The 27,527-nt window shown below is 40.2% G+C and overlaps 1 protein-coding gene and 1 long non-coding RNA gene across 3 annotated transcripts in view; one reads left to right on the plus strand and one right to left on the minus strand.

The window, feature by feature from the left end:
• Positions 1-21,108, plus strand: part of LOC117947923 (ankyrin repeat domain-containing protein SOWAHB) — a 22,587-nt gene extending 1,479 nt beyond the window's left edge. The window contains exons 2-14 of one of the 2 annotated variants that reach the window (XM_034877292.1): positions 2,066-2,127; positions 3,043-3,255; positions 3,801-3,923; positions 9,158-9,214; positions 9,620-9,721; positions 11,135-11,150; positions 14,189-14,190; positions 15,448-15,534; positions 17,138-17,140; positions 17,548-17,550; positions 17,758-17,830; positions 18,188-18,283; positions 20,433-21,108. In XM_034877292.1, the coding sequence (XP_034733183.1) occupies positions 2,066-2,127; positions 3,043-3,255; positions 3,801-3,923; positions 9,158-9,214; positions 9,620-9,721; positions 11,135-11,150; positions 14,189-14,190; positions 15,448-15,534; positions 17,138-17,140; positions 17,548-17,550; positions 17,758-17,830; positions 18,188-18,283; positions 20,433-20,605 (1,010 nt within the window). In that variant the 3' untranslated portion in view covers positions 20,606-21,108. Of the gene's footprint in view, positions 1-2,065; positions 2,128-3,042; positions 3,256-3,800; positions 3,924-9,157; positions 9,215-9,619; positions 9,722-11,134; positions 11,151-14,188; positions 14,191-15,447; positions 15,535-17,137; positions 17,141-17,547; positions 17,551-17,753; positions 17,831-18,187; positions 18,284-20,432 lie in introns of both variants that reach the window. The other variant, XM_034877293.1, reaches the window with a different exon arrangement.
• Positions 16,367-27,527, minus strand: part of LOC117947928 — a 17,592-nt gene continuing 6,431 nt past the window's right edge. Inside the window, exon 3 of the long non-coding RNA XR_004657358.1 lies at positions 16,367-16,732. This is a non-coding gene — a long non-coding RNA (uncharacterized LOC117947928). The remainder of the gene's footprint in view (positions 16,733-27,527) is intronic.

Raw genomic sequence — 27,527 nt, forward strand, 5'->3', positions numbered from 1 at the left:
GGGGTTGGCCTTGACCAACTGCCACTTTGCTCATTTGAAAGTCATGATGTCAAAAGTAAATGTTCAAAAGTAACAGTCTGATTTAATGGACATTTATTGCAGGTTGTATTAGCTTGCATTAGTTTTAGCTATAAGTGAACCTAAGATTGAAATGTCCCATTGAAACCCGTTAAAGACTTCATTTCATTGGCTAATGACAGTTCAACTGCAAATATATTTGGCAACAAATACAAACAAGCTTGTAATGAGTCAACTGTACCTTTACTTTTGGCACCGCCTGACATGCAAACATATTTTAACCTCCCTTAAATGATTATCCAAAGTGACCTTGTATTGCCATTGACAGCATGTCCTGTCCAGATGCTATGTAAGCACTGCAGTTGTTGACAGAGGTTTAGCGAGCTGCCTTGATTCTCTGCCATCTGACATGTCTGTCCAATTAGAAAAGTGCTTCCCAGACATTTGAAGTCTGTCGTAGCATGTGGTTGCAGATTTCGATGTCGTAATTGTGATGATAGTGCTTTAATCATAATTATGTTCACATGCATGACTGGATGTAGACCTCTAATGGGGTTGCTTTTTCATCAGACTGGAAAACTGGGGCATGGTGGGAATATAGCGGTGTTGGGGGATGTGTGGGGGTTTGGGGGATGCGAGTGCACGTGTGTGTGTGTGAGCTCCTTGTTTGTGCAGACCTTTGGCAAATAAATAACTAGCATGTACACTGTGTAACTCACATTGGCGCGCAAGGAATTCTGTTGTTGAGAGAGATGTAAGTGGCTGCTTCCTTTGGGTTTCCTGTTGTTGCGAGTGGTGCAACTATCTTACTACATATGTTCTTTCCGTCTGCATCAGGAAAGGGAAACACTTCAATTGTCCTGAGCCGCATGCCCATGTACACCTATGCATGAATGGAATACCTACGCCTGGAAAATTCCTCTTCTGTGACGCCAACCTGGCTGCTCTGAATCACGTAGTCTGCACACACTGGAGCAGTACTCACTGCTGGAGACTCAAGAGGAAAGCAAATATCTGATGAGGTCTATCAGCTGGTCAGCTGCAGTTGGTTGGCTTCCCACAGGAAAGACCCTTAACCCTTGTGTTGACTTCCCGTCAAAATTGAAAATCAACAATTTTGTTGGCTTTTTATCAATGTTTTTTTGACATTTTTATCCCTTTTTTCCAACACTTTTGATGATTTTTTCAATGTTCGTCACTTTTTTTGACGTTTTCAAAACAACGTAACGCTAACTTATTAATTTTAGTTTTACAGTTATTTTTTTTAAATTTATGGTAAAAAAAACTCATTTATAGGAAGTTATACCTAATGTTTGAGTTAGAAAAGCAGAAATTAGGAAGTATTTTGACTAAAATTAAAGGAATGGATGTTGATGGATAATCACACACTGGAATATGTCAACTTTTACTCAATACTATTTCAAAACCACTTCAATTTTTTTCAAATGCAATAAAATTGAATAAGAAACCCCCAAATTACCCCTCATAATCAGCCCAAAGAGCGTTGTGTGGAATCCATCATGTTATTTTGGGTAGTTAAAAAGAACATTGATATAGGAAAACGGGTCAGTTTGACCCAAGGGCAACACGAGGGTTACGTGAGGGTCAGGTTTCTGCCTTTGGGGATGCACTGGGATGTCTTTGGCTCTTTGATGCAGGGGAACATCTTTCCTGTGAAGCTCGGGGTGCTGTGATTCCATTGAAGCAACCGTTTCTTTTCCAAGCTGCATCTTGCTTTGTCAGCTGAACAGCAGAACTCCTTCCTCTTACTGCCTCGGAAACACAAATCAGCAGATCCTCCTGTGGACTGTAGCCCAACAACCCCACACCCATTGTAAACAGACACCATCCCATTCTAGCTACATCTGTGTCTGGAAATACTTAATGTCCTTTATAGTAAATCACACTGTCTATTCCTGTCACCCACATCACACAGCTGAGTTTTGTTCACTTCCTTTGGGCATTTGTGGGTGCTGGGACCACTTGTGTTTTGCAAGAAGTCAAAAGCTACATTAAGTTCTTACATCACATATTTTTTTTCCTGCAGCTAAATACAGAGAGGAATTCAAGCTCATCATTGACCGAATTGCTGTGGTGAAGTCAGAGAATGTGAGTCAAATATTTTTACCTTTTGTGGACAAAGCTCTGCCGCCGTATATTCTTTACTCATATCTCACCACTATGGCATAAACAGGCGAATAGATCGCCGTTATGAAATGTTCCAGCTGAACTATTATGAAGTAATAAGTAGTAGTCTAAGCTTTGCTTTTTGTTAAAGAACTCTTTGCACCCACTGGTTTCCCCCAAGGGACCGGAGCTGCAGTTTTCATTTTCCTTAAAACTAGTTTTACTACGCGTTTTCACATATTGACAAAATTAATGAACGGTAGAATTGGTCCATCCACAATTTAAAGTTTAAAGTAACTAATCAGACTTTTGATCCCTGACTATTTGGATTCAAAGGGCATGAAATATTCAAGGTACAGCAGAATCTTTCTATAAAAAAGTAAGATGTGTCTAATGTTTTTACACTGAACAAGTTAAAGGACTTACTTAAAAATGTTAGTCCTCTCATAACAGTTTCTACAATATATATTCCAATACTATTCCATTTTAATAGACACAAAGGTACGCATAAAAACACACAAATTATTGTGAGAAGATTTTAAATTTAAATTTAAATTTTATTTTAAAGTATAGCCTAACCTACATGACTGTGTTTTTGACTGTGGATTTTACATCTTTTCCAATGCATATTGTGCAAACTAACTGCGTTACTGACTTCACTTTGCTGCCTACCCATACAAAACTATTTTACATACATAGAGATGCTCTCAGCACTGTGCACCAGGTCCCCCCTCTCTTTTTTCTGCACTACCTATGCTTTATATTTTTAGAATGTAATATTTATTATTTTTACATTTCGTTTTGACACTGTGAACATTTTGCTTCAATCTCGTTGCACTTGTGTATAATGACAATAAAGACTTTCTATTCTATTCTGTTCTATTCTATTCGTTGCAGGGTGAGAAGTATCTTGTCCTAAAGAAGAAATACAGACAAATGCTGCATGAACGAGACACCAAGCATCACGGGACCGACGGGGATGGACAGAGCGGACGGAGTCCAACCAGAGCTCCGGCCACAGCACAGTGGGACACGACGGACGCCTCGGCTCCTTCTCATCCACAACAGGATGAGCAGATGCCCTGTGGAGGGCCCGACGCTGCTGCTCAGGTACATTTAAAATTGACTTGCTATTCTGTTCTCTATTATCTGTAAAAAACGAAATAAACTGTGGGCCGAGCTGCTCTGATTCAGGAACAACTCTGGACGCTGAAATGCAATTTGCTGATCCTGCTATCCCCCCAGCACAGTGTTTACTCTTTATGTGGAAGACACATTTATTTCTAAACAGGGCCATCTTTGTGTCCTCTGTCTTTTCACTATACAGCCATTTAATCCCAGTTTACACAGAGAAATACAGTGGAACAGAAACATGCTCTGTTACTGGAGCAAGTTAGTCACTACGGGAAGAAAGAGACCATGTCTTTAAATAAAAGGCAGAGCAGTTTAATGCGTAGGAGCACTTGACTGAAAATGAACACTATGTGCACAATAATCCTCTGGACTTTTACATATTGTTCCTGCAACAAACTTGAGCATTTAATCATAGATTTGAAAGATCGTTTAATGCCCTCATTAAAGAGACGAGAATGCTAAGTGCTAACGCTCAGCCAGAAGGTTTAAATTGATAGCACATCATGTCTGTACTCCTGAAGGACCAGCGGACAGGAACATCCTTCATGCAGCCCGCTCCACTGCAACTTCCTGTCATCCAAACCCAGGGACCCTCGGCACAAAGCAACGGGGACAATGAGCTGGACAAAGATTCAGGGTCAAAGGTAACAATTTTGCTATAATATATTTTTATAAATTGTTTGACATGTTCTTTACAACCCAACAACAACAAATAACTTCAAGGCTCTAAAAAAGGTGTGAAAAAGATCTGTCACCTGTATCTCTTGTAATCCTGTAAAAAAAACACCCACCAATCACAGTTTTGCTGTCCTCTTGGAAAGAACCAATGAAATGTCTCCTCGCCCCACTTTGCGTAATCTATCCCTCCGAGTACGGGTCGGAGCTCAGTGTGCGTCAGCGCTGCATTGCTTACAGTAGTTAGGCTTATTTTAAACATTCGGTGTGATATTATTAGCTCTTTGCTTGCCGTTGAATAAGACAAGTCCTTTCGCCGCACTGCTCTGGAGCAGCGACACAGCAGTGCTGGTGCACGTCTGTGTCAGGGAAAGGGGTTAGCAAAGCCCACAGGAGATGCTACTTTAAAATCTTGTCAAAATTAAAAACTCTGCCTTTTGTTTTGTTGATTGGATGGATTAGGTCATAAAAATGGGAGAGAGAGGGGGATGACATGCAGCAAAGGGCCACAGGTCCGAACCAAACGCACCGGTCGCTGCGACAACGATTAAGCCTCTGTACATGTGGGGGGGGGACATTTAACTAGGTCAGCTAACCAGACGCCCCCAACCTTGCCTTCAAGGCTGACACTATATCATTCTTTTTCTGGCCAAGCGAGGCTGGAAACTAAGGCAGAAACAGGGACGTTCACAGATACGTGCTACTGCAGCCCCTCCAAATGGCGGGGCACGTCCCTGGGCAGAGGTATGATGCTGATGGGAAACGATTAGTCCATTAGTGGATCCACAGAAAATGAATGACACAAGTTTGTTAATCATAATTTTACTTTTTTCCTCAAAAGTCACACCGGTAATAGTTATCATAGACGTCGCTCCATACAAACAGTGTTTTTGACGTAATATTATAGCACGCGGTGTTTGTGATTTGTGTCTTTTCTTACAATCATTATTAATAAGTGATGATTTCCAACCAAGGGTACTTGCACCCCAGGGTATTTGGAAAGACAATTTGAAAAAAAAATGAAAGATTTATAGTTGTCATAATAACCAATAAACTACCAGCTACGAAAAGACCACTGCACCTCCCAGACAACTTAAATCAGTTGTAACACCTGAACAACACATGACGCAAATGAGTGGAAAATTATTATTATGCCTTATAATTATTATTAACATTATTAACATTATTAATATTATTATTATTATTATTATCTGACTGGGGAGTGGGGGTATGGTAAATAAACAACCCACTTTAATAACGGTATTCATCTATACGAGGCTGTGTAAAAGTATTTTATAGACTGTCAGGTAAGATAGCTGTTGGCATATATGATGCCTGTAAATGAATATTAAAATTAAAATGTACAGGAATTATGATAAAATATAATTTTGGAACACTGAATAAAACAAAACACATTGTTTTAGTGTGTTGTCTTTCAGTAATCTTAGTCTAAACAAAGGCGAGGTGTTGAAACAACCTAACGCAATATATAATCAGTGCTCACATTATGATTACATTTTGAAATGTCAGCATCAGTGTAAATAACTTCATGCAGCTTTGTTTTTACTACAGAAGTCGTATACTTCACCATTAACACTTAAATGAATAAGTGTAAATTTAAATTAGTTTTATTATCTATGGCTGTACATGCTCAGAGGACGGGCACAGCGTGTACTTAGACTAAAGGACATACAGTAGATGGTCTCCTAGGTTCATTTGAGGTAAACAGATTGACTTCCAGGTCACTCTAGTGCACATGTGTCAAACTCAAGGCTTGCGGGCCAAATCCGGCCCCTTGCAGATTATGATCTGGCCCACATATCAATTTTGGTTCACAATACATTTTGGCCTTCCTAGTTTTTGTCACTTTTTCCAGAGATTGTATGGCCCTTTTTTTCTAGGACGGCTGACCATTTCTGACTTCTTTAGGACTTTATGTAGACCAAACAGTAACCAAACGTTTTTGATGAAATTAAAGCATATCAATAAACTAAACATGTCTGGCCCTTGATGTGATTCTTATTTTTCAGTGTGGCCCTTAGTGAAAATTAGTTTGACAATAGACAGTTAAAGAAATGGACCAACAGATCCCGTTGTTCTGGACAGAGACCAGTGAAGTCTATTAGAAGCTCTTTCCCGGTGATGCTGAGCGTTACCGCGCAGCCTCCAACTGAGCTTGAAGAAGTAGATGTGACGTGAGCAACCTGTCTGAAAGTTGTAAGTCTTCTGGTAGCTGTGCAAGAGAAATCTCAATCATTCCCAATCAGCAGGGACAGAGAGGTAGGTATATGTTAGGAGCTAACATAGACACAGTCTAATTACTGCTAACTAACATGCTAGTTAACATTAATATAGACAGAGTCTAATTACCGCTAACTAATTAATACTAGTTAATATTAGTCATTAAACCTAAACAGCTAATGGAAGTCCAAACTGTCTGAGAGTTTCTCCTGTACTATAGTGTGATTCCTGTACTGTGCGTCTATTTTTCACAAAAACGTCTGCCACGGAGCCACAACGTGAGCTACAAGGTAACAGAGCCTTTTATACATTGTTGTGTTTCTTTACAAATAAACAATGGACAAATAGAGTCTGGAAAAGCTTCAGATGTAAAGTTATTCACTGTCAGTCATCAAAATGGCGCCATAGGGAGCTTTGCTTAGAGAGGTGAGGCTTACCCCCTTGAGTTTGACACCCCTGCTCTAGTGCTTCCTCCTTTACCCACCAGGTGGTGCCAAGTAAATTACCTGGATTTGCAACTTACAGGATGTTGAATTTGAGTGGGAGGAGGACCCAGTGGGGGCAGAATCTGCATTTAAATTAAGCTCTCTGTTATTATGTTAAGCAGCAACATGTTGGAACTCATTAGAAAGATAATAATCATTTGTGCCCATTAAAGAGATTGAGATCAATCCCAAAGAAAGATATGTGGCTTCCCTTGATGGCCTACACAATAGACAGATGAAATATGTTGAAGTGTGTTAATATAGTACCAGCAATCAGATTAAGTGTGTTTGCTTAAGGTATTAGTCACACCATTGAACTTTGTATTTAGGACACCCAGTGTTGACAGTTGTTTCACATTACAGAAGCTACATGGCTGCTTTCTTAAATCACAACACCTGAGGCTGTAAGATTTGTTGATAGGAACTGGCATTTATAATGTCTTGCTTTAGAATTCAGGATAGATCCTTTAAATTTAAGGTTTAAAACAAGAGGAGAACATCATCCTTATCTGGTATCTTAGTTTGTATTTCGTTCCTTCATAGAGAAGAGTCAGCTGTGGTCAGCTTAATTTACAATGGCTTCCAAGTAGACCTCAAAAGGTAGTGCCGATATATGCCTATCGGCATGTAAGTACAAATAAACTGCAGTACATAAACGCCAAAGATATTTTATAGGGTATTTTGAAATGGTTGTCTCCATTACGTATTTGTCCTCCAGGAAAAAAACTGAAGTTTATTCTTTTTGGGGTCCTTACCACATGTTTGTTTAGGTTTAGATTATGATTTCAGGTTAAACTTTTAAAAACAGGATGGAAATGAAGTGGTTTAAGAAGTTTCTGTGGATGTTATATGCTGTAAAACCGTAGAGATCCAATGTAACGGACGTAAATTCAAACTACAGCTACAGTTCCCTGCTAGGGACAACCAGCTTTGAACAGCTATCTTTCAGCCTATGGGAGATTAGCATTTGAGATCAATTCATCTGAAACATGTTAACTTTTGGATGGAGTGCCATAAAAATGTATACAGACATTCATGTCCCCAGAGGATGAACCCTGCTGGTGACCCCCTGAACTTTCCTCTGGAGCAACCATGAGGTTGACATTTATGGTTTTGTGTGAAATGTCTTGATAACTATTAGATTGATTACCTTGACGTTTGGCCCCTCAGGATAAATTGTAATTATGTTGGTAATTCCTTAACCCTCTTGTTGTCTTCGGGTCAAATTAGACCCGTTTTCAACGTTTTTTTAAAATCTGAATAAAGGAAGTTGAAATAGCGGTGAAAAATGTTGAAAAACAAATCAAAAATACCAAAAAATATAAAAGCTTTATAAAACTTTGTAAAAAGCAACAACCACTTACACGATTCCAAGCTCATGACCAAACACATGCAAAACTGATATTGTCTATCAATCAAAGTCTAATGACAGAAATGAAATCCCCAACTTTTTTGATAATTGATTAATGGTTTCATTTATCAAGCATAGATGTCAAAACATTTGTGTGATCTAGTTTCTTTGTTTTACATTATTTTAAATTGAAAATAAGGGTTTTGGACTGTTGGTCACCAGAACCTTGAAGACATCGTGAGAAGAAGAACAGCTCAGGGCATCGTCAGTATAATAAGGCAGTAAATAAGCTTTTTTTTTTATTACAAAAAAAACCTTACGAAGAAAGGTTCAAGTAGCGGATACAAAATGGGTAACCACTGAAGAATATCATCAAATCATTCTTCCACTCTCACATCGATTTAAAGACAAATAATAATTGTATTATAATAATAATAATTAAAAAACAACAACAGATGAATCAATAATGAAAATAACAGTTGCAGCCCTTGCAGTTGTGACCCCCCAGTCTTTACCTTCATGTCCAACAATGTTTCTTCTTCTGGTTGTTATTATTGGTCTCCACCAACGTGCCAGAGTGGAATAGGCTGGATAAATACAATCCCTCCACTTTTCATGTTCAGCACGCTGACGTGTGGTTCGTTGTGCACGAGACTTGAAAGAGCCGAGTGTCTTAACATCATGTCTCTGTTTGATCTGAGAACAATTTGCAATCAAGTCAAGAAAAAAGAAAAAACCTCTCACATAAATCAGCCAAAGTGACACTTTTATAAACTGCCAGACGGCTGTGTTCATTATCTGTTAGAGTTTTTGTCTTGACCCTCTGAGACTGAATTGGTGACAAAAACACATGGCTTGACTGTAGGCATGTTGTTTCTTTTGCTCAATTGCTAATTGGATTGTTATTCATTACCCCTTATGTGTGAAACTGGAACTTTGTCTCGCTGCCTCATTACCCCCCTATCTGTCTGACACCCTTTGGTCACGTCTTGTCAGCTGGAAACCATCACAGCAGTGTGACCAGTGTGTGTGTGTGTGTATACCCTGTGATGCTGCAACTGTTATGTCTGATACAGTACAGTTAACTTTTGGCCACCGCTGAGTCACCGCTTTTTCTGTCTTTCAGTCCGAGTCAGAGCAAGACGAGGAGTCTACGGGCAGTATGGGCTCTGCTGCCGTCGCTGTAAGTGCTTTTTTACCTCCTCTTCCTATGGTTTTATTCTGTTTTTCTTATTACAAAAGGCTTAGAGGGGCCATGGTTAAAACATCTAAAGTCTCCAGAGTCTGAGTTTCTCGGTTCTCTACATGATTAATGACTGTTGGGGTTTGGTCTTAAGACATACAGTACACATCCAGTCTCCCTGTGGTGTCGCTACCTGTTCCCTTTAACCAATACCAGTGTCAACTGTGTGATTATGGGTCTCCCACTATGTGTGAGTTGGCTGTGACTCAGTCATTTATAGGAAATGGATTAGAGGTTTTGGAGCTTCAAGCACTATCAAAAGAGCCCACAACAGGATGTGGACAGTGTGGTGTGTGTGATTGTGTGTGAATCCAAATATGAGCGCCCTCTCCCCTCTCTGTATAGCTGGAGCCTATAGAGAAAGAGTGGATCTACTCGGCTGCAGGTGCTCGAGTCCCTGACCTCTCTCAGCTGCTCAGACAGGACCCCTCGCTGGCAAACAAGAAGGTAGCGTCGCCCTAAATTACCCAGGGATGTTATATTTTTGTCTGTAATATCCTGGGAATGTGTCGATATCAACATTACAAAGTCTGATGGGGCAAGAATTAAAAGCAGTGAAACGATCAGACAGTTTGAAACAAACGTTAAGGATAGTCAAACTTATTTACAAGAAAAACAAGGACAAACGTAAAATGATTACCTGTAAGTCGTCCCGTGTCTCTGGAAGGACAGCTATGGCCTGACACGAGTCTCAATGTCTGTGGCCTTGCTAGCTTGTCAACTTGTATTGTAAGAAGGTCATCAGTGAAACATAAAACTGTCCTTGAAAAATGACAGCAAAATAGAAAATGCTAGTCAGTCAAAGCTTATTAATCAACCTTCTGCATTGTTTTGCTTATTATCTCCATTTAGTTTGGACAAGAATTTGGATTATATAGTTGTGATAAATCACTGATTTCCCAAACTTCCTTTTTTATAATTTCTACTGAAATGTATCCATTGCAACATTTTTTAAATAAAAACTCAAACACACCTACAGCCTGTCCCATGATGTGACCCTAACCTCGCGAGTCACCGTCACAGTTACTGGTGAACTCAGTTTGATGTGCAACGAGACATGACATGCCGGGTATCCTCCAAATAAACTGGTTTTAGATATCTGGCGAAACTGCAGAACTTAATTTAGTATCCCTACTGTAGTTCACTATCACTAGCTGCCAAAACAGTCTGGGACTATATTTCCAATGGTTCAGGAACTATCCAGCTGGAGTTTCAACTCTGCTGATAGGTCAACTTTTACAACTTGAGCTTTACTTCATTGCCAGATTAAGGAAGTACTCAGTATCTCTAGTGTCAGTATCACATTTCCTGTGTTGTTTATTGACATTTCAAACAAGAGTTACAGCTTCTTTCTGTGTCAAATTGACGTTTTTTGTTTCAAAAAATGTGTCATCGGTCTAAGTTTCCTAATCTTCACACAAACAGGAATGCACTAAGTTCCTAGTTTAGTTAATTCGGTTGGACTTTAATATGTAGGGATGGTGCCTTGTTCTCAGATCTTAGCGATCACTTGGTGGGTGCAGTGTTCCCAAAACTGACTAAGTTGTAATGAACCGTAACCAATATCAACCACTATTGATTCATGTATATTGTATGTATGTATCTTGTATCCTAGTATTTCATTTCTATTTAAATTCTGTGCTAGCTAACTGATTTTGCTGCTGCCATTTTTTTGGTATCAATAAACATCTCTATCTATCTATCTATCTATCTATCTATCTATCTATCCATCTTTTAATGTAACAAAAATATATAGTGAACAAAACTAAAAAACACTTTTTCAATATACGTATATTTGGTTGAATGCATGGTTTTATGGTTTCTAACATTTGCTTTTGCGTGTCTTTTTTTCCAAATCAGGACTTCACCTCGGTGAGTATTTGATACGACACATGTTGCATGTTGTGGTGCAGTTATTTCACTCATTGTTACATGATTTTTGTCTGACCTAAAGCTTCTTATTTTCTCATTTTGACACAATGTGGCTCCCGATTCTCTGACCATGACCATCCTTCTCAGGGGGTAAGTTTCATCATTGTGTAATTACATCTCTGAACACCTACTGTAGCCTGTTACTTGCATGCAAACTGACTGAATGAAAGTATTTCAGCTCTGTGTGTCTTGATCTTTCATCTGTGATTGCGTCGCTCACTGTGCGGTACTTGCTCTCAGACTCGCTGTGTTTTACTTGTATAACTTTCACAAGCTCATTCTGCCGAGACCTTTCCCTTAATAGTATTCTGAGAACCCTGTGTTAAAACATCCAGATCATGCATTTCAAAGGTCCACTATCAAAAGGATTATGAAAGATAGCTTTTTAGCTCCTGTGCCCCCCTGACAACCCAAATCCTTTTATTTGTCTCCCTGTGCGCTTAAGAGATTTGAGCTCATGTTTGTTGTCCCTCCCCTGTGTCACAGTTCTCACACTGTCCTGTGGCCATGGCAGACCACCTTCTAAGAGTAGCCCTAAGCTTCTGCCATCCCCACACGGACAAGATAGCACGGCCGCCATTGAAGTGTAGGGAGATGCTGGGGAGGGGGGGATTAAGGAGAGTCTTAATGCCCCCCCAAAGACTTCACCCACTTAAAGATAATCTGAAAGTAATAGAGCAGGCTGGGATTAATTGTAGAACAATGCTGCTTGTGTCTCTGGGAAGGTGCTTAATCCCCTTCAGGTCTCTTTGATGTTCCTTTAGCCCACAGCCTTTCCCTGTTCCGCAAAGGTGGGTGCATTTCCAAAGATAACGTACAGCGATACAGAGAATCACAAGACTCCTGAGAACCAGTCTTTCAAACCAGGAGTTATCTTATTTGATCTGCATGTGTCATGTCCTCACTGTTCTCAACAGATGTTAAGTGTACCAAATACCAGGCTCTAGTTCACATGTTTGACCAGGACTGAAGGGATTACTCTTCATCCTGGGAGGACTTAAGTGTTTCCTGTTCTGACCGAATGTTTGTTGGGATCAGCCGTTTTTTTAAAGATACGCACTTCAAACGGCCAGTTTTGAAAGTTGCTTCAAAGGGAAGACAGGTAGGGACACCTAGATCTCAACTCACGCAAACACCTCTCACTCCAAAGTCTCACACTTTTTTTTCTCTCTACCTGCTTCTTATCGGGACGTGGGCCTCCGTTCCTGCTGTGATTTTGGACTTCCTCTGCCACACAGTTTGTAAGTACATCATTAGCCCATCACTCCTCTCTGTCTTTCCTCTACATCAAGTGTCAGGAACACTGGCCATTGTGTTGGCCGTTGATGGGCAGCCCTCTTTGGCCAACGCTTCCTTCACTGGGGAGCGCGTGGCAGGGACAGGGACGTCCCTGAGTGATTAGACAGGTGGGGGCTGGGCCACCCCAGTGGGCAGGAACAGAAGCGCAGGAAGGGAAGACGCAGCATCCTGTTCGGCCTCGTCCATCACTCCCTCACACCGGGAGACCCGCCGAGCCGCCTGTCAAACAGCCCTTTGGCCAATCTGTCTTAAGATGCGACAGGGGACAGACAAAGGAGATGGAGACACTCGACCAGACAGCATCTATCACAATCTGTCTCCCAGACGCACGACACACAGGAGGTGTAGCTACCTAGCACTCCCAAGCGGACATTTTTTGCTCTCGCCAGCTGTTGGACAGGCTTGTAATGCCACGATTAGCACAATTAGTGTCATGGCATCTCAAACAAAAGGACCTGTGTGAGGGTGCGAGCCCCAGTTTGTGCCTCTTATGTATTATTATCACATTCACATCACAGAGCTAAACATCTGTTTCTCTGCTAAATAGATGATGTCGTCTAACAACACTTACAGCTGTTCTGATTGTATTTCCAGACTCCTCAAAGACTTTTCTAACCTCGGGGATGAAAGAAATCTTCTGTCCGTCAGAAGAAAAAACAAACATTTTGACCCGTTTGTTCAGGTGCGACTGTTGTTGGGGACAACTGATGAAAAATAGCTTTTCGGCTAATTCTGGTGCTTTTACAGCAATATTAATGAATGTACACTGTCCCTGCCAAATAAATGAATAAATTCAAATAAATTATTTCCTAATCCAGGTAGCCGGAAACAAAATATGAAAAATATGAACCCATTATCATGTGGTCTAGTGTGGTCTAGGTCTACTCTATCTTTAAAGTGTCTCGAGATAACTCTTGTTATGAATTGATACTATGCATAAAATTGAATTGAATTATTTTGTAAGAAAATACAACATCAATATAGACAAAAATCACTGATAGTAAAGTGTTTACATTTTGGTTCATATTGTATACATTAAAGCAAGGCCTTTATTTCCAGATCATATCTTTGTATGGATTAACTGAAAGAGGCACAATTTGAGAGGAAGTTCAAAGTCTTTGAGGATTCTGGAAACACCTTACAAACATCGCTAAGTTTTGGTTAATGACCCCATAGAAAGATTTTTATTAAGGACATTATTTGAACAAGGTGTGAATCTGTTTTCAACTGTAAAAAAAGATTTCAAATGTTATGGAAGTTAACGTAATGTCCCAAAATCGACCTTAAAATTCTGTTAGACAAAACTTTGTTTTGAAAATTCACTGTTCAACAAACCTCTATGTCCAGAGTAACTAAAGGGCTAGGGGAGGGCAGACCTCTGCCAAGGCCATGCCCTATCTCACAATGTTCATGAATTTGTCTATCAGGGGCGGCTGTGGCTCAGTGATAGAGCGGTTGCCTGCCAATCGGAAGGTTCGATCCCCGCCCCTGCAGTCATTGTCGAAGTGTCCTTGGGCAAGACACTGAACCCCGAGTTGCCCCCGGTGCTCCGCATCGTAGTGTGAATGTGTGTGAATGTTTATCTGATGAGCAGGTGGCACCTTGTATGGCAGCCCCGGCCACAGTGTATGAATGTGTGTGAATGGTGAATGTTTCCTGTAGATGTAAAAGCGCTTTGAGCAGTTGTTAAGACTGGAAAAGCGCTCTATAAATACAGCACATTTATCTGCTGCACATCTGCCCATACTACACCATTCCAAGTTTTATGAAAATGGGGCCCGTAGCTTTTTTCCGTAATTCTGTTGACAACCAGACAAACGACCGTGCATAACCTCCCTGGCAAAAGTAACACAGATTGTGGATATAATGTTTTCATCTATCCACAGTTAATGTGCCATTGTGAAATGGTTACCGTTTGATTCACTGTGTTCAGGGTCAGACTCAAAAGGAGTGGAGTGGAGGGGGTAACTTAGCCAACATCTGCACCTAAGCTCTGCTTTTACCTGTTGATTGACCATAATTATGCAGCGTTAAGAGTGCAGGAAAACGGTGGAGATCACAGTTCTAGTGCGACAGGTGGATGTGGTTTGGATGTGTTTTCAGTGTGTCTTGTCCATACAGTACATCTGTCTATTATTCTCTACACACACGTTTGAGTATCTTTGCATGTGCACATGTGTGTGTGTGAGTGTTATGTCTCGGGGGCCCATGTTTCCCTGCTTGACGTGTGCTGACAGTAGTGCACTGATGTCTGGGTGGGTCTCCACTCTGCAGGTCACACTAACATCATCAATCTTCCCCCCGGTGACAGGCGGCCGGGCCCCCCAACTGTGGGCACAGTGCGGTGTTGTTTTGTAATTAGGCTCTGTTAGATGGCAGGAAACCATCTCTCCATCCCTCCTTCTCACCATCCGTCCACTCCCCTCCGTGCGCAGCTGGCCCTCGGCCCTCACACGGCCAATAAGAAGCTGCCCCACTCCGCTTACACAACTTGGAACGATGCTACAGAAATGACCATACCCGCCCAATGTACAGTTGTACATGGTACATTTTAGCGCGGTGTAATTAATTATGATCGTGATTCTGGCTCCGAACAATCACAGAAACAATGCAGTCAAGCAAATTGAACATGACGTTTAGCAAGTAAACTCTTATTTATTCTTGTGTTCGGATTGACAGATTTAGGAAACATTTATTTTGATCTAAGTTATTTTTGTTTCTTTTATTTGACTTGTTTTCAAAGGGTTGTGAACAGTTGATCTAATTTCTTGAACTGTTTCACTGTTTTTTTTAATTCAGTAATCAACAACCTTCCAAAAGTCAGCGAGTCATCATGTTAAATAATCGGGACTTCAATATTGACCAAAATAACTGTGATTATGATGTTTCCCAGAATAGAGCAGCCATGTTATGAATGAATTTTCTTTTCTCATTGCACACAGACCGCTCTGCACTGGGCGGCCAAACATGGCAACAAGGACATGGCCTCTCTGGTGGCTAACGCAGGCGCTGATGTCAACACCAAATCAGTGAGTGCCTTTTTATTTCTTCAAAATTACAAGGATTTAAAAAATCTGTTTCCCAAAGCCCAAAATTACGTATTCAAATGTTTTGTGTTCAAAAGATTCACATTTAAGAAGCTAGAGTCAGAGAATATTTATATTTCTTTCATAAAAAATAACTCAACCCAATTAATCAACTATCAAAATAGTTGCAGATTAATTTAAAAGTTGACTACTATTCGATTCATCTTTGCAGCTCTAATAAAGCAGCTGTTATTAGAAATTGAAACCTATAGGAGTTTCATAAAGCTAAATGATTACTTGTTAGAATACAAAAAGAACTACAGCTGCCATGAGGATACATATACGTGCATCATAGTAATTATACTTATAATTTATAATTTATACTGTTTATAGATTCCCATTGGGAACATTACAATTAACAGTACAAATTATAAATTACAATTACTAAAATGCACATATATATGTATTCTCATGGGAGCTGTAGTTTTTTTGGTATTCGAACTAGTAACTTGTTTTCTTTCATATAACCAACAAATCTCTCCTCCAAAGTCATTTTCCCAACTTCGTATTCTCTGCTGTCTAAAACCTCTCCCAGTCATCTCTGTCCACCCATCTACTCTCTCATGGACTAGTCTCGTTTGTCAAGCTGAGATGTTTATTCATGGGTGTCAAACTAACTTTTGCTTAGAGTCGCAGTGGCAAATGCCAGACATTAATAGTTTATTGACAGGCTTTTATTACTGAAAGTCAAATATAATTGTCTGTATCATTGCATGTCTCATACATATTTCCGTCTTTTTGGTTTGGCACACAACTAGGCGGGCCAACATTTATTCTCATAGGGTTGGGCTATATGGAGAAAATTACATATCACAATAATTTTGACCAAATACCTCAATATTGATACTGCAACAATATGGTAGTATTGAATATTGGTGTTTCACAAAATATTTACACAATGAGATTTTTGATAAATAATCATCAGTAATGTGGATATAATGACTAAGTGGGTAAAGGCAAATAAAAGAACTGTTAAAACATTCTGGTAAGTTCAGAAAATGACATCACTTTCCTGTAATGCAGCCTTTAAAACCAGGAGAAGACAACACTAATGCCATATTAATATATAACCAGCCAAAATCTAAGACAATATCTAGTCTTATATTACGATATCGATATAATGTATATACATTGCTCAGCTCTTTTGCGGGCAGGATTAAGATTTGCGAGGGCCCACGGGTCTTGAGTTGGACACATGTGGTCTAGGGTTTATGGGAAATAAAGTTCATTAACAGCTGCAAATAAACAACAATATTAGATCTTTTATGGTTTAACTTTCCGTCTTTATCTATACATATGAAGTCAGAAAGACGCTGTTCCAAGGCTGGATTTGTAATTATTTGCAGTTTCATTTTTACTGGAACTCTTTTTATAAACCTTGCTTGCCTGATAAATTATTATAATATTTTTCACACTCATGCCCTCTGTTTTTGCCACAATTTGAGAACTGTATTCCTTTTCATGATGAGTAAACTGAACTTTAGTGCCCCTTTAATTCTTTGCACACTGCTCACTGATTTATTCATGGTAATCTTCTTTTTTGCAGCATGTGAGTATCCAGGTGTTTATCAGGAGGTGATGGGCATGTACAGTAAGTTGTTTGATTTGAACTTGTAACATCAGGACAACAACCCAGCTGCTGGTTGCTTATTCTGTGCCCCTCAGTGATGTAATGTTGCTCAATGATCCAGCTGTGCAAATGTATCACAGCAGCACAGGTTGTGGGCCTGCAGAAGTACTCTGCTAATAAATCATGTCATGTCACGTTAATTGTTTCCCAAAACGGTGTGTCTATGTGCCAGCATGCACAGTTCTAGAGCTAAGCAATTTTCAGCGAATTACTAGGCAATTATGTTTTGATCATTAACTTATGTTTCCATAACCTTTGCTAATTTGTGTATTTTTTTCTTCTCCCCACTGTTTTCATTGGCTGCGTTTGGGCCTGGGAAACTCTAGGGGGTAGGTACTGAACTCTTCCAGCACCTAGCCACAGTTATCCCTTTTGAACTTAACAAAAAGTAAAAATAGAATTTTTAAATCTCCTTTTGTTGTTAATGACGTGAGGATATGTTTGCATGTCCCGTTACGTCACCAGTCAGAATAAATGTCTTTCATTTTCTTTCTGCATGCTTTCCTTTTGTTTCACCCTTTGTTTTTGTTCTGCAGGGATATACCCCTTTACACATTGCAGCGTTACATGGTCATCGGCATATTCTAGACCTGCTCATAGTGACATATGGTAAAAACTGCTTTCATTTAAACTACAAAGCACCGCCTTTAATGCACACTAGCAAGTTGTTCAGGCCCGTCTGTACTTTGAGTTGTAGATTAAGTACATAATTCTAGACTCTAATTTGAATATGAATAATCCTAATGTTGTATGTCATCTGAACATGATTCAAAATGTAAGCACCCACCTTGAAATTAAAAACTTGCTTTAATGTAAAATACATCAGTACAGTACATACAGTAGTTTTGTTTACCTTTGGATTCTGGTTTGTTTCTTGAAGCATTAGGTGGAAGGTGCGAGCGAAGCAGCTTACCTGGCTTCCACAACTAGTCTTTGTTTTCAGAGATTTCATTTTTCTCTTATCAGGGGCCAAAGAAAATGTAAGGGACTACAGTGGCCATCTTGCCTGCCATTATCTGAACATCAAAGAACCAGAGGGTCCAGAGGAAGACTGCGAGCTGCGTGAGTGCCTCATACTTTTGCTGCTAAATTCATTCATTTGATGGGTAATAGGTGTCAATCGTATTAATGCTACATTAATAATGTAATGCTACAAGTATCTTTTGGTGGTCTTATGTTGTTACTTTTTATATTTTTGTAGTATTTCTCTATGTTAAGCCATTCCCTGAAGCACCTTGTAACTGTGGTATTGGAACACGTGATAGAAAGAAGGTCTAGAAAGAAAGCTGACCAACTTACTGACTGGTCATGGTGACTTTGGGACTGTATACAATGTTAGAGTTAGATAAAGTCTTTGGAATGATATGTCTTTGTTACAGCTGAAGTTGTCTGAAGTACTTTGTAAAACAAAAGTAAAAATTTTAAAAGATAACATTTGGGGAAATACGATTTTAATGTTGAAAGTTAGACAAGAAGATCGATACCGATATGTATACAAACAACACAATGAAAAGATTGATACCCCTGTCATACCTGTCTTTTTAACACAAAGCCACTGCCAGCAGCCGGTTAGCTTAGAGGACCACCATCTGAATCCATTCTGCATACTGTGGTCCCTAAACAGTCTTGGTATTGCATAAATTGGGTCTGACTGGACAGGTGAAAAAGCCCAATTGTGTTCTTGTGGGATGATGTTAGTCCCCAAAGTAGCCATTTCCTAGCCCCCAACTAGAGATGTAGGGCATTCAGAGAGTGTATGGCTTCCCATTTTAGTCTTAAGTGCTGAGAAGTCATGAAAGGTACTCCCACTTTCAAACTTCAATGTAAAAGCAAGTTATCACAGTTTTTAAGGCTAAGAATCACTCTTCCTCTCCCAGTTATTTAAGACAGCTCCAGAGGTCTCTCCAGTGGTTGGGGGTTACCAGTAGGGGCTTGAGATGGCACAGAGGAGACAGAGACCCGCGCAAATCTTTCAGGAGAGGAACAATGTTTTTGAAATGTGTGACGGCGATAAGTCTATCAAACCGTATCATTTGGACAGAGCAGGAATAAAATTCCATAATATCCAGGCTATAAATGGGCAGCTCAGTTAACAGCACACCGGTTTAAAAGTAGTAATTAAGACTTGGTGGAAAACGTGTTTCTTTTATTTTTAATGTGAAATTATAATGTAGTCTCTTGAAAAAATTCCAACATTCCATCTACGTTATTTTGTCTTAGGAAAGTAAGGTTTAGTTAGGAAGGTTGGTGCCTTTAGTCTCGTCCACATGGTGGAAGGAAGGTATTGGATCGGTATCGGGTATCAACAGATACACAAAGCCCAGGCATCGGTATCAGGACTGAACAAGTCGGATCTTTGCCTCCCTATTTGAGTCAAGACTTTTTTTCATCAATTCTTAGCAGTGGTTTCCAAAATAATTCATATCTCATACAATATACATTTAGGCAACTATTGGCCTACTGTATATTTATATTCTATATTCTATACTGTATATATTCATACATGTTATCTATTTATATTCTCAGATATAAATACAGACCCAGATCACACATTATACATTTAGGGCAACTATTGGCCTTCTGTATATTTATATTCTCGGATATAAATACAGACCCAGATTATTATATTCAAATGTAGCCGATTTCACAACATCCTTCTGTGAACTCTCCTCCAGCATATATTTATTTGATTAGGACAATGCACATTACCCATCATTTCTGTAAATGCGCCAGTCTTAGCCAATCTGCTATTTTTCAACTGTAGTCCTACCCAGCATGCATGTATTTACTTAGCCACTGTGCTAGTAGAACTAAAATAGGTTTCAATATTAGTAATGCTGTCCACGTCTGATTCCTATCACACCTATATGTTATTTAACTGAAAAATAGTCCGTATTTGCCTCTCTTTAAGTAGCAGGAGTGAAAGTCATCCTAAATCATTTGTTAGGATGTGGTTTCAGAGTAATGAAGACAGTTGGAGAACAACTAGATATAAAATAGGACGTAGACTCTGCTATCATGTTTTTCCCAAATGATGTACAGAATTTTGAACATTCTATGATCAAATGGATTAAAAACGGATGCAAATAGTTGTATAAAAAATCTCCCCAGTGTATCATGCCCCTGGACCCCCTACCACTGAATATTTCCAACATCTGGCTCCGCCTCTGGTTTTTCCTAATCATTTAACTTTTGTTTCTCGGGATGTCAGATTTTCACGTCACTCAGGCCCGAGAACGGAACAGGAACAGAAAGTTGGTGTCGCTGTTTCACTCCAAGAAGAAGTGGGGCTCAGCAGAGGAGCTGGCTCCGATAGAGGAGGAGAGGACGGCGTCACATCAGCTCCTCCTTCCTGCATTCAGACTCAGAAAATTCTCCCGTTGAGAAAAATCAGACAAAGGATATGATGTGTGCTCTCCTGCACATCCACTTCATCCTTACATGCATATCTATTTACATACATGATGTAAACCTACATGTTTAGAAGTGTGCATACTTGTTATGTACACAAACATCAACACCGCTTACAGACACAATCCCCCCCACCCACTTGCTGATGCACCTACACATTTCATCCCAGTACTGAACACAGACGCTTTAACAGGGAATAGGAGGTGTTGCAGATGCTTATATGTGTATTATCAATATTTATACTGACCATTAAGTTTTTCTTGAAACCTTTCAATTTGGAAATGAATGTTGCTAAATGTCACTTATGTCTTAATAAGCTCGAGTCACCTGGCTCCTTTAAGCATGCCATCGCCTTATGCGTTTGAGTGAGCAACAACTGGACTACAAAAGGGTTCAGATCCACTTCCAGAGTCTCAGTGTAAAGAATACAGTTGTACATATTCTGCTTTGAAAGAACCAGACTTATGCTTTAAAAAGGGAGCACACTGGTGGTTTGTATGTTTGGGCCTGTTAAAAATCAGTTGTACTATCATTTGTATTTTAAGGTGCCCTGCCACATGTATTTCATGACTTTGTGGTAATGTCGGAAGTTCTACGATGGATTCTGTAGCTTGGTTACCGTGGTTACCTTGTTTAAGCCATTCTGGCGTGGTATAAAAAGCCTGCAAGGAAACTCAGCTCCATTTGGGCCAGTTCTCATTAATATTCAACCAGCTAAGATGCTTGACTCTGATTGGATAACAGCTAGCCAATGTGAGCCCGGCTATCAGCATCCTTTACCCAGCTCATGAAAATGAATGAGCTCAGGCAACATGACATCAGACTGACCAGCTATTTCTTTTCATTGGCCACAGCTGACAGATGAGGTAGCAGTTCATCTTCACATAACACAAATACATATGGACCTAACATATTTTAAAAAATAATAATAAAATAAAAATGATTTTGCGTGGCAGAGCATCTTAATGCTGAACATTTTTCAAAACATACCACAAGTTACTTGACTGACTTTTTACCTTTCACACAGCTGATGATTTTGAATTATGTCAGTATGGCATTATAGTACAATTGCAGAGACACTGTAAGTAATCAATAATGGGGGGGAAACTATACTGAATTCACTATTCTTAAATTACAAGTACTCTTACAACTAAGGGACTGGAAGAAAGTTATTAATGTAGACCTTTCAGTGTTTTTAATAACATGTTTGGATTTAGGAAAAAAAACTACACAGCCCCTTCCCTAAAAACCTTAACATGTTAATGGCATAATCATTTAATCATTTAGATTATTTTTGCATTTAATTATTTTGATATACAATTAATCTGCAAGGGGAAGTTGAAATAAAATATAAATGTTTGGTGAGGAAAACTCCCCTCCTCTCCCAGTGCACCTCCCACTATGAGAAAGAAACACATCACCCTCCTCCTTCCTGACCCGCCTCCCTCCATCATTTGTCCAGTCCTGAATGGTAATGAAAGTCTTGTTGACAGATGAGTTTGTGATGCGTTTGGGTTTGCATATTGTTGTTTTTCTGGTAGATTGTGAATGCAACGTTGCTTGGCAGCCAAGTTGTAATTCTCCAATATTACATAATGTCCTTGAATGCACCAGCAACAAACAAAGCTTGAAAATCAATGAGACAATAGTCTATATCCTGATTTAAGATCAATAAGAAGACACGTCAAATTTTAATACATTCCTTTCATGACAGATTTTAGGGCCTGGACCCTTTTTTTCTGCATTTACTGCAGTTGGAGGCATTTATTTCAATCCAGTGACAGATTAGACTTCAGGCTCTCTCTGTTTTAACATCACATCACTGTGGAGTATAGAGGTATTACATCATCTGATGTCCAATCAGGACAAGAGATGAGTTTTGTTTTGAAACCAAATGTTCGACTGAGCCATGTTGGTTTGGAAAAAGCGGACTTCGCAGAAGGAAACGCATAACTATTGCTAAAACTTTACACTGCTGCCAATTAGTAGCCTAGTTAACTGGCTTAAAACATTCAAAACCATCGATGTGTTACTTTATCCGAGCCAATGAGATATTTCATTTGTTTAGATTTTTCATCACTATCTCTAACGCTAATACAGAGCGTGTTGTTACTCAGAAACCTTCAGTATAGACTCTAAATGTCTGTCGTATAATGGCTGATTGTCTGTCATGCTGCAGTTTGTCTGTGCTTGCCATCTGATGTGTTTTTTGACTGAGGCAGACAATAGCCGACTTATAATCTGGTAAATTTGCGTCAGAGTGGCGACTGTCGACGGATTGTTCTTTTAATTTGACCCCTCCTGTGTTCTAGTGCTAGGGTAACTTTTGAAAAAGACATTTGCACTATATGTTCATGTTGTCCATCGGTGTCTTTTCTATTATTTCACTTCCCTTTCATTTCTGTAAAAGATGTTCTTTGTAACTTTTTGCTAACGCTTCACCTAATTGCATAATCTAAAGTGAAAAACGTGCCTCCATTACTGTTGCCCAATGTGTATATAAAATAAAGATATTTTTTATTAAACTGTATTTTATATCAAACTGTCTATAGTTGTATTTAATTCCTCATTCCCAGTTTCTTTTGCACCTGCATTGTTCACTGTGAACTCCAGGCTGTGCTCTGCTCACACACAGAGTTTCTCTTACACAAAGCAGGGAAGAAGAACAACTTGTGATAATGCTTTTTTCGGTCTTTCTTCCTTTTAATACAATAACCCTATTTTAAGCTGCCTTTGATCTTACTTTAACTACCTGACTTTGGGGGCTACAGATGGAGTAAATATGGGGCCTGCTAGCTCGCCATACGGCTTTAGACCTTAATTCCTGATTAGCTGAAAAGGGCAGCACTTGCTTTTGGGTCTTGGATATCAGACGACACAGAGGGGAACACTGGCGAGTGTTTTTGTGCCTCATTTTTGAAGCGAGGATGTTTGGGGGATAAGAGGGAGTTTCTGTAATAGATACTTATCTTACTGCCCTCAAGCCCCTCAAACAAAGTCCCCCTCTGAAGAGATTATAACCCAGGGAGGGCACATTAACTCTAATCCGATGCTTTGAGGCCTCGCACCCCCATACCACCCTCTGTCCCACTTATTTCAACCCTTCTGTTGTTGGGGGGCTACCTTGTATCTAGTGCATGTATGAGTAAGGCCTGTGGCTACACACGATGGTTGTGTGTGTGTGTGTGTGTGTTTGCGTGTGAGTCGGGTGGGGTGGGGGGGGGGGTGGCTGTTTCAATAGCACGCTGACTCTAATGAAAAGCATTGAGGGGTGCATACTGCTGTGTAACTGATTCCTCTCTCTGAAGAGATTAGGCGCTACATTGTTGGTTCAGTTGCTCATTTCCATGAGAGCACAGCCTCCCACCAGCGGCTGCTTGGCTTTGTTATTTTGAGTTGGAAAACACAGAGCCCAATGTCCGGGGCTTCCTTGTTACCATTGTTTCACAAATAGGCCAAAATGTAGATGTCACGTCACAGATGCTCAATAACCTCATTAGTTGCTCTCTGTGAGGCTATACAGAGAAAATAATAGATGCGTGAACTTCAGTTTGTTCAACTGTATGGAGATTCGGCGTAACACTCTGAGACAGTGATACTCTTAAAACTAGGAGAACTACGAACATGTTCAGGCGATTCCCATAACCAACGTCAACATTGGCGTTATTGTTACCATTAATACCGATGTGATTGCATTCATATGGCGCAACCCTACTTAAAACATGTTTATGCTTCAACATTGTTGTGTGTTAACTGATGTCCAAACGTTGAAAATTCATCCATTCATCCATCTTATGATACAATGAAATGTGCCAAAAGCAAAAGAGGCCTTACACCGAATGTACTTTATTACTCATGTAATAATGTAGCTGTATACAGACATACATTTTTATTAATGTATTAGTTATACAGTATAACTTTTTCTGTGGGCATAGGTGGAGGCTGCTGTAGAAGCAGCTAATAATAAATAAATAAAACGCATACGGAAAGGTTTCATTGTTGACCTGAGCTGCGTAGAAGTTCTGTTTTATATGGTTTGTATAATGTGAATGAAGACTTAAAGTAACGTTATTGGTAAATAATTGTATTGACAAGATAAAAGCAAAGATTTTCCATTTTATTTTGAAATGGCATCCCTGCCCTCAGTAAATCTACATGCAGCTTGCAGCTGAGTTAGAGAAAGGGGATGCAGCGAGATAATCACTTTTGGCCACGCCATTGCTCAGAAATAGCCTGTATGGCTACGTCCTCTACAAACTGTATGTGGAGGAAAACCTGCACCTCTCTCCGGCGGCTTCCTACGTCAGCACGGATATAGTCTATAAAGACGACGTTCCACTTCTTGGATCTATAGGTGTCCCTCTTTTTTGGCCAGATGTCTGTTACCTTCCGCTTATGTGATGTCGCATTCTATGGTTACCTGGTCCTCAGGTCTCTGCAGGGTAAATCCAGACAGCTAGCTAGACTATCTGTCCAATCTGAGGACTACGATTACCTGGTCCTCAGGTCTCTGCAGGGTAAATCCAGACAGCTAGCTAGACTATCTGTCCAATCTGAGTTTTCTGTTGACGATTAAAACAACCTTTGAAAGTACACATGTTCCACCAAAACAAGTTCCTTCCTGGGACTTTGCAGAGGCACCGTAATCGAGTCCGATGCTAGCCAGACCCTCCTTCGCAGCGCTGTGGAGGAAGATCTGGCAAAAGGGAACAAGCCCTGAGCTATCCCTCCAGGCTCATGAATCTTTAGACCTTAGACATAAGCTGATGTGTAGAAAAAGGGTGCAGCGAGCTAACAAGCGGATCTGCAACAACGGGAACACCGGGGAGGCTGCTCGGACCGGTCTCCAGCCAACTGGGCCAGGGCTCTATAGCCGGGCGACCCTGGGGAGCCCCGCACCCACCCAACCCACAGAGCAGGGCCCGACTCAGGGAGACAACCAGCAGCAGCAGCAGCTGTCACACAGGCCATCACGGCCTAACCAACGCCGGCTGTCACTCACCCAGCGGAGGGCCGTCAATCACGCTGCACCCAGGAGGGAACTGGGAGGCGGGCCACTGTCCGGCCCTAAACAAAGACATACTTACATTTGCAAGCGCTTTCAGCGCCACTACTATTTTGAAAGAATGATAGAGTGGTCCTGATAAGAGTAATGACAAAGGACAAAGAGTAGAAGGGGGTCTGGGGAAGAGGGGGTCAGATAGTAAGGAGGTGGGATTGATAACATTCACACTTTGCTTACATCTCTCCATTTGTGTTGGCGGCCCCCAGGGAAATCTCATTAGGGAGTTCTGCTTGGAGACCATCATACATGTGTTGTCAAATGATTTCTCTTTGCATCTCACTATGTAAATTGTCCTTCTTAAATAAAACCTTTTCTAGGTTGGGTTTTTGATGTTAGTTCTATATCAAATGCTCTGTCAAAACATCTGAAAACACATTTTAGACACACAAGTTGTATCCTTTCATTTAGCTCTTGCATGTCTAAGCACTTTTCACAGGATAGACTTAAAATAACTAACTATTTCCCCTCATCTTGCTCAGTTTCTATAAGTCTCTGTGTCAACTTTCTCCCCTTTCAGTATCTGGGGCTGTAAAAAATAAACTAACAAGCAATAGGCGTTGAGGACTCTGTGGATTCTCTTTAGGCTTTTGTTGTCCTCTTCACACCTACCTAGGAGCCATTCTAATCGCATGTTTAGTCCCTTTGTTGGCCTGCAGGTAGGGGATGGCCTGTAATTGTGGTCCCATACCTTTTGTCCTGACATGCTCATTAGCACCTTGCACCTTCATTGAAAACAACGGCCATACTTCACTTAACTGTCTTTGTAGCGAGTTCTAATGTGGAACATGCAGAGGATTTGGAGATAAAAGGAAAATATACAGCAATACATAGAGGAACCTTTTAGTGGTGGTGGTGGTTGGCGGGGGGGGGAGTCATTTCACATTTGCATCTTGATTTTTTTTCCGATGATTTTTAAAATTCTTTTCACTACGATCAAGATTTGGTGTTTTTACCGATAACAATATCTTTTTTTTTTTTTACCAATAAGTCACCCAAATATTTTCTAGTTAAACGGGATCGCCGACGGCGACCACATCCCATCTGTTTCCAGCAAAACAAACTGAAAGTGGAAAATGCAGCAAATCCATGTTATGTTCTTCTTTACAAATGAAGTAAATGTCAGACTGACATTTTAGAAATGTCTCATGACATATTGTCTCTAGAAGTGGATTATTCAACTTTTATTTTGTTAAAGAAGGAGAAAAAAATCGCAATACAAATCCAGTCGGGCCCTAGAATGTGCTATCAGGGATAAAGGGTAATTTCCTCCTCTTTGCTATCTCGTACTGCATCTCTCTGGGTACTGAGTACATTCATCTATCCATTTGGTCACTTCTCTCTCCTGTAAACGACTGACATCCTAACGGCAAACAGCACAAACTCGACCTGTCAGAGCAAGACCAACACCTGCATTGTGGCCGAGCTGCCAAAAGAGGAAGAGCATGAAAAGAAGTTCTACAGGAGGGACAAAGGCCGCTGCCCTGAGCTGTTTGTGTTGGGAGATGTCGACCACTGATGCCATAAGCCTCCTTCTCTTTGCACTCTGCTGGCCCATTGTTGCTCTTGTTCAAATTTGCTCTAGGTTCTGTGGACCCCACCCACATACATTCCTCCTTTCACTTCACCTTTACCACTTCTTTTTTTAAATCTGTGGTATCTCTCTCTCTTAGTATCTAGGACATCATTCCTACCACAGGCAATACAACTCTTTAACACGTCATCACCGGGTGCTGATAAGACTCTGAGACTCCACAATACTGCACTCTACTATGTATTATACCATACCAATACTGCACTCTACTATATATTATACCATACCAATACTGCACT

This window comes from Etheostoma cragini, chromosome 7 (assembly GCF_013103735.1).
Source record: "Etheostoma cragini isolate CJK2018 chromosome 7, CSU_Ecrag_1.0, whole genome shotgun sequence".
NCBI lineage: Eukaryota > Metazoa > Chordata > Actinopteri > Perciformes > Percidae > Etheostoma > Etheostoma cragini.